The following is an 8,054-nucleotide window of genomic DNA, read 5'->3' as shown; positions in this document are numbered from 1 at the left end:
TGGGCTGGAGGACCGGATCCAGAAGGAGATTTATGTTCTGGACCTTCCCAGGAGTTTAAATGGACTAGTGGAACTAGCATTGAGGGTCGACGCTCGTCTGAGTCGTATTGGCCGCCGAGCATACCCTAACAGACCGTATAACAACACGGAGGGTTGGCATGCCAGCAGCGGGAACACGGCCAGTTCAGCCTCCGCTCACGCTTTCATCCAGAGGTGCCGTCACGTATGGAGCAGAGCCCGTGAGACTCTCCTCCGGGTGGGGGCGCGCACCAAGGCTAAGGCCGATCGCCACCGGTCGAAGCCTCCGGTATACGTCGTTGGACAAAGAGTGTGGCTTTCCACGAAGAACATTCCACTCCGATCCGTTTCTAACAAGCTTGCCCCCAAATTTATCGGGCCGTTCAAGGTCACCAGGATCATTAGTCCGGTGGCGGTCCGGCTCAAGCTTCCTCCGGCGTATAGGAGAATTCATCCTACCTTCCATGTGTCCAAGATAAAACCGGTGTTTCAGGCACGCATTAACCCGCCGGTCCCGGTTCCCCCGCCGCCACGACTTGTTGATGGGGAGACCACCTTTTCTGTCAATCGGATTTTGAACTCGAGAAGGAGGGGACGCGGATTCCAGTACCTGGTAGACTGGGAGGGTTACGGTCCGGAGGAGAGAAGTTGGGTACCCGCTAGGGACATTCTGGATCACTCCCTTATCGATGATTTCAATCGACAGGTAAATTTGTCTGGGAACGCCAAGAGGCGTTCCTAGGGGGGGGTAGTGTCACGGTTCATGAATCCACTGCCTCTCTCTCTCTCTCTCTCTCTCTCTCTCTCTCTCTCTCTCTCTCCTGTGTTTGTGTGGGCGTGGTTTCCAATCTTGGCCTGATTGTCTGCGCCAGCTGGAATTAATTATCTTCCCCTTTATATGTTCTGTAACCTGTGTTTCTTGTTGTCAGATCGTTGTTTCTTCCCTGAGGTTGTGTCGTGTGTCAGTGCTCTTTCTCTCGCAGCCCTTGTGGGGATTATCTGCTGTGCTCCTTCCTACCCAGCCGGACTCACTCCCTTGGATTTCTCAGCACGCTATCATCAGAGGATGTGCCCTAGGCCCTGGGTTGGATTCTGTCTGAGTATATTCTGTCTGTCCTGTTGATGCTGTAAACTATTTCATTAAACCATCGTTGCTTGCATCTTGCATCCGCCTCTGTATTGTGACAAAGCTATTGTAAATGTCCAATGCATCTTCTCCAATAACATGCAGAAAAATGGAAATGTTCAATTTGTCAACATCTCCCCCTGCACCACGCGCTTAGGTAGATATTGAATCTCTGCTTGAAACGTTTCCAATTGTCAGCTAGATTGGCGCTTCTTATCACCCGCTAGCTTAACCCGGAAGCCAGCCGCATCAATGTGTCGAAGGAAACACTGTTTAACTGGCGACCGTGGTCAGCCTGCAGGCACCCGGCCCGCCACAAGGAGTTGCTAGAGCGCGAGGAGCCAAACCCTCCCATAATCCGGACGACGATGGGCCAATTGTGCACCGTCCTATGGGACTCCCTGCGACGGCCGGTTGTAGCACAGCCCGGGAATGAACCCTGGTCTGTAGTAACGTCTCTAGCACTGCAATGCCGACAGTGTAATTGCTTTTTGGTACACCAGAATTACATTGTGTTGCAGAGGCAGTTGCAGTGCGTTCTGATTTATCGAACGTATGCGTCAAACTATGCATAGACGGCTTGACAGAAATGGTAACAGAAGGTGAATGTTCAACTTTTGTTGCATACATATCCAGATGATGCTGCGTACTATTTTCCCCTAGGACATTGCCGGTGTGATCAAAGCGTTAGACTGCTGTGCCACTGGCACTTGGGAGGCCTTAGCTGCTGCCCACTTCGCTGCCTGCATAGCTTCTGCTGATTGCTCCACTGCTGCTTCCCCCTCCTTGACATGGAAGGGAAACTTAATGTTGTACATTAAAGACCTATAAGTGGGAGAAGGAGAAAAGGAAGGACAAGGGGGGAAGGGAGATGGGAGAAAGAGGGGGAGAAGGGGAAGTGAGGGGGAAGAATGGGAACTATGCATTCAATGCCTCTAGCTGGCACGCTTTTATGTTCTTTTTTCCAGAAGAGTTGACAGGCTTCATGCAGCTATCATGTTGCACACAAACGACATGTTCGTCCAAACTTTGTCTCTTGTAAAAGACGCAAACATAAGCATGACACAAGCAGTCTAGCAATTTCATGTTCTTCTTATATGCTGAATTACATGCAGCTTTTTAGGCAAGCATATTAAACACAAGCAAAACACTGACGGGAGGTCAAAATAGCCATTTGTTATTTTGTCATCATTGCGAAGATTGGCAACTCTCAGTACTACATGATATGGCAGCATAACTATGAAGAGTATCATCACAAACAGTAAGCAGTCTAAAGCAGTATTTGACAAACAACTTAAGGAATAATTGTGCGCCGGGCGACGCAAAACGAACTCACCCATTGTCAGATTGGTTACCGGCCGGATACATGCTCGGTTACCAACCTTTAATCCGGATACATGCTTATGTTCCACTGCCAACCTTCAGCTGAGCAGTTAGTAGGACCTGTGTGGTTAAAACACAGATGTTTTTTTTTGCCCCAATCCAAAACTTACATGCAGCTATCTAGGCAGCATATGGTCATTTCCATGTAAAAGGACTCATGAGCGCCAACATGTGAAGTTCATAGTCTATAAGTTAAAACATATATACATTTTCCAACCATTTTCCATCCTAAAAATGAGGAATAAACAAAGGCTTTGATTTCTGGTCAAACCGATAGAAAAGGGGTCTTAGTAAACATCTACCAGAAAAAAGTATTAAAAGTTAATGGTGAAAACAGCAAAACACAATGTTGAAGTAAAGACCCCTGTCAGCTACATAAGATAAACACTTGTATTTAGTTTTGCCTTCTGTAAGTTTAAGAAACATTGCCTTAAAAGTCTGATACCAAAAACCCACATATTTTTAAGATATGTTTTCATTTCTCTCGCTCATGATGGAGGTTTATGAAAGTTCACAGAAGTAACCAGTAAAGGTAGACCAATTAGTTAGTGTTTTTACTTATTTCAAATTTGTTTATGAATTATTAAATGATTCAAACTCTAAATTCCATTACTATAAAAAATCTGTAATGGAATTTATGCAATTTAGTTGGCTACAGTTGGGTTCACAAGTTTGGACAGCACAGCACTGTGCAGTAGAGTTCAGTACAGTCAAGAAAAGTAGAGTATATTCTACTTTAGTACTATACTGAACTCTAGTTTTCTGAGCTGTACTGTACTCTACTGAGCTCTACTGTGCTGTACTTTGACGTCCAAACTTGTGAAACATAGTCTATGATTGGTTCAGATATGGCCCAGTCCACACCAACCAAATTTGGTCTTGTTTTGGGGCCAGAACTCATTAAAATAATAGCCAGTGTGTAGAATAATACCCAAATATGCAAAGAGGATATTGCATGTGTATACCTTTTTGTGTACCCATTTAGGATACACCACCATATTCATAATTATGCATTTCTGTGTGGTACAGATCAGGGACCCATGATGAAATTCCTTTACCGCAATTCCGTTACCTGGTGTAAATTCACTTCACTTACTGTAGTTGAACAACCAAAAGAGATTTTTTTCAAAGTCAATGTGTCATGTCGTAGCTAACACACCATTCTTTCTGCGGACATTTTTATAATCTTAATTAAAAGGTGTACACATACTGTAAACTAAGGGAAATTTTTACAGAAGTTCATGCTATTAAACTTCGCATCTGCACAGTTCTTCCAGGAAACGTGTTTTTGTCAAATGTTCACTGTAAATTGTTAAAAGCAGTCACTGTGCACAGAGTTGTATGGTTTGTTAAACTTTGAAATCAATGGTTTTTGTTGGGCATACGTTTTAACTGAAAAATCTTAGGTCTCAGCTCAATTCCGTTATGCAATTGCCCATATCAAGCACAAGCAAGACACAGACATGCAGTCTAATTAGCGAAGTAATGTTATTTTTTCATCATCATTGCAAGCATTGGCTAAGCAGTCGTCATACAGGCAGTCAAATTAGTAGTGTTCTTTTTTCAGGAACTCTGGCTAGTGGCTAAGATATGGCAGCAACTATAAAGACACGGGATTTTTTGTTGCTCCAATCATGTGTAGATACTGCGTCCTGCTTGTGCAACTGCAATATACGTTACAATAGACCGCGAAGGTGGTATAGCCTTCATAATATATTTTTGGGGGAATGTTGGTTGAAATCGCTACAGGGTTTTTATTTCAGTTGTTCGGAAAAAATGAGTCAGCTACATAGGTTACATTATCATGGTTCAGAAGAGGGTGAGTAAAGAGAGACTTTTGAAGGGAGGGGGAGTGTGAGTAGAATAACACGTGCGCAGAACGTGATCAAGATCCTTAGCTTTGAGAAAGAGGTTTCCGGTGGTGCGGGCAGGGGAAAAAAGTCTGTATTTGCCACGTTAACAATGATTCATAGCATGATATGGAGGTATATCACTATTAACCTACATTTGTCCAGGTGCTTTTTGGTCAGTGATTGGCTCATTCACATACTCATTCAGCTTTCTTTGGTTGGCACTATTCCAGCAGCTCTTCATTATGTCAAATGTGTTTGTGAAGAACGAAAACACGGGTTCATGTAAACCTCCTTGAACTGCTTTGTCTTTGGCCCCCTTCCCAGCCACATTGTGTCTATCCCAGGAAGTTGTTCATTGTCATCTGATTTCAGCTAGTCTAGCCCTTTGCCGGTTTTATTGTACTGCTATACCCCTGCTCCTGACTAAATGCGAGAACCACCCCCCTTTCTCCCACACTGCAGGTTAGGACAAGTCTCCTCTCCCCAGTCTACAGTGTCGGGTGGTGGGACTCGGTGGGGGGATGTGTACCAGTGGTGTTCCAGCCAGCTCCAGCCATGGGGTCAGCCGGTTGGGCTCCTCGTATGCCCTGTGTGCCCTTGGGGTGGGGCTCATAGCCCTGGGCATTGTCATGATTGTGTGGACAATGGTTCCCGGGGATGCTACCCAGACAACCAAGACTCTAGGCAACTCCAGTATAACAGAGCCAGCAGACCATGGTGAGGATGGCGATGGCGAGGAGGACAAGGAAGCAGCAAAGACCTTATCAATAGCCTATGTGCTGGTGGGGGCAGGGGTGGCCATGCTGCTACTGTCTATCTGCCTGGGGGTGAGGAACAAGCGGAGGAAGCACCAGAGAAGACAGGAGACACGGGCCATAGGAGTCCGCTTCGTGGACCATGTGGCTGGGGAGGCAGGACAGAAGTGAGTGCTTCAATTGATTTAGATAATCACTGTCTAACAGTGATTGATTTGAATCATCCAAGAAGGGATTCAGAGGCTTTGTTTTCACTATAAACCCATATATGACTTACAGTGAGCTCCAAAATTATTGGGAATTGTAGTAAAAAGTGAAGTATTTGGTTTCATCTTTCATAGCACACAATGAATACATCAAGCTTGTGACAACAAACTTGTTGGATGCATTTGCTTTTTGTTTTTGTTGTGATTGAGATTATTTTGTGCCCAATAGAAATGAATGGTAAATAATGTATTGTGTCATTTTGCAGTCACCTTTTATTGTAAATAAGAATAGAATGTGTTTCTAAACACTTCCAACATGACGCCATACATGACTTGATGTAATCATTGTGTGCTAGGAATATGGGACCAAATATGAAACTTTTGACTACTTTAAAACACACGGGGGGGGACTATGTACAAAAAGTGGTGTAATATCTAAACGGTTCACCCGATATGGATGAAAATACCCTCAAATTAAAGCTGTCAGTCTGCACTTTAACCTCAGCCATGGTATCATGTCAGATCCATAGTGCTGGAGTACAGAGCCAAAACAACATAAATTCACTGTCCCAATACTTTTGGAGCTCACTGTAGTTCCCTTTTGGAGCTCACTGTAGTTCCCTTTTGGAGCTCACTGTAGTTCCCTTTTGGAGCTCACTGTAGTTCCCTTTTGGAGCTCACTGTAGTTCCCTTTTGGAGCTCACTGTAGTTCCCTTTTGGAGCTCACTGTAGTTCCCTTTTGGAGCTCACTGTAGTTCCCTTTTGGAGCTCACTGTAGTTCCCAGGATGATGCCTGGAAATGAATATGTTCCTGATAATGTTCCTGTATAACTGTATGTCCTATAATTGTCCCTTTTGATTGACACAGTTCCATTAAAGCACCAGTTATCTAGTCTCTCCCAATCCAAGCTAGTTAAAGGAGCTTTTCACCTGCAAAACTAGCACCAAATGTCATCACATACCAGTAGTAATAAAGGAATATCCATGAGAGAAACAAACAAACATTGATCTCTGAGATGCTGCAAAGCTTTTTACCACAACGGGCCAGTTTGACTAGTTGTTGTTGTGTATGTACAACTTCCTGCATTACAATTGGCTCTCATTCGTGAGGCTAACAATAGCAAAAACATGGCAATACAAAACGTCTTAATGTCCTTGCTACGGATGTTTTGGGGATTATGATCAGGTAAGAAGCAGTACTTAGCTATTTTAGGCATTTCTAGTATCCTTAAAAAAACATGAAATGTAAATGATGGCACAAATGTGAAATGTTACTTATTTTAAACCGGTGTCCCTGTACATTGTTTTGCAGTTTAGATGAGCCAGTCCCAGTCTACAACGTGCCCAGCTATGAGGAGGCGGTCACCAGTGGCCAGTTCCCCATTCGCCAGAGCAACTTACGCCAGAGCAACTCCCAGCTGCCTTCCTACGAGGACCTCATTAGTGCTGTGGAAAACGAGGCTGAGGGGCCAAGTGCTGCCCCAGTTAAGGAGGCTCATCCTAGCAGTCCCACTCCTGAGCTCCAGCCCGCCGCTGCAGCCAACCCCCACAGCAGCAGCCGAGCCGGCCGGATACTACGGCCCAACAGGGTACGCAGAATCGAGTCTGAGAAACTCCATCTGAAGGACTTTCGTTTTAACATTCGCAACCCTACTGATGCAAAGGTGACCATTGAACCAATCACTCCGCCACCACAGTATGACGACAAGATGCCTGAGTTCTGACAGCACGCCGCTGCTTATAACTACAAGTTAACTATCGAAGATGTGCCAAATTAAATTATCCAGCTCAGAGAGCCAGCTATTCATTTTGTTTGCTAACTTGCTAAGTGGCTAGCTTGCAAGATCAAGCTTCTTGGTTATAGCAGACAGTCAATCCCCTCCTGGATCAAGATCCCTGTTACCTACCTAACCCTGCTACCTACATTTGTTTTGTGCATCAAATTTCTAGGATTTCAAATTACTTTTTTATGTTTGGAAAGAACTAGCACCCCTTGTGTGCACTGCCGGTAATACTGTATATCACGGTATGGTACAGGAATGGTGTGAAGGTAAGAACCTGGATACCGCACAACCCTGCCCTACAGGACACACTGCACCAAATACCCTAGTTTCAGACTCCTAATGAGCCTTACACCTCTGAAGCCACTTCCATACCAGTCGAAATAACTTATCTCTGAGCTCTCAAAAGCTGTTTTTCCACCAAGTTTTGGATAAGGGGAATAATTGGGTGTTAACACTCTGTGGAGACTAGAGATTCTGACCGCCAGTGTGACCCTCTCCTTTTTCTCTCCATAAGCGCACTTGGTTGTTCTTCTTCGGTCTGCTGATGCAATCAGGTCCTCAAACTCAGGGGAGCGCCAGGGTGGGGGGGTTATTAAAAATGCATCGGGGTCCTCTGGGTCTGTCTCCACATTAGACATGATGCCTTCAGTTGCCCCTACAAATCGCTGCTTCTTTTCGGCAGAGTTCTTTTGACCGACTGTCTTGAACACTTGAATCTCAAAGCTAAAAAACAAAAGCACACGTCTCAACTTTTAAAAACTCAGTACTGTATTTAAAATGTATGGATCGGTTTACATTTCTAATCTAACCCGTCTCTGGCGACGCAGTCTTCTCTTTTGTATGTTCCATTCCTTTGCTCTGTCTGCGGTGTCTGACGACTTATGCATCTCTTTCAGTCCAACACCGATTTGCAGCTGCATCTGAGGTGA

At 44.7% G+C, this 8,054-nt stretch overlaps 1 protein-coding gene across 1 annotated transcript; it reads left to right on the top strand.

Annotated features, from left to right (window-relative positions):
• Positions 1-4,853: 4,853 nt before the first annotated feature.
• On the top strand, positions 4,854-7,677 carry LOC129815953 (transmembrane protein 51-like). The gene is made up of 2 exons (XM_055870164.1): positions 4,854-5,302; positions 6,654-7,677. Exons 1-2 carry the CDS (start codon positions 4,902-4,904, stop codon positions 7,063-7,065), a joined length of 813 nt encoding a protein of 270 aa, XP_055726139.1. The 5' UTR covers positions 4,854-4,901; the 3' UTR covers positions 7,066-7,677.
• Positions 7,678-8,054: the final 377 nt, after the last annotated feature.

The sequence above is a fragment of the Salvelinus fontinalis genome, chromosome 18, assembly GCF_029448725.1.
Source record: "Salvelinus fontinalis isolate EN_2023a chromosome 18, ASM2944872v1, whole genome shotgun sequence".
Lineage (NCBI taxonomy): Eukaryota > Metazoa > Chordata > Actinopteri > Salmoniformes > Salmonidae > Salvelinus > Salvelinus fontinalis.
Note: the sequence above shows the minus strand (reverse complement) of the source record. Positions and strands in the feature narration are given on the sequence as shown.

Bases quoted from the DNA above. Each gene is read 5' to 3' on its own strand.
- LOC129815953 (XM_055870164.1), top strand. From the start codon at position 4,902: ATGTGTACCAGTGGTGTTCCAGCCAGCTCCAGCCATGGGGTCAGCCGG. The intron at 5,303-6,653 runs GTGAGTGCTTCA...ATTGTTTTGCAG, and splicing joins GCTGGGGAGGCAGGACAGAA to TTTAGATGAGCCAGTCCCAG.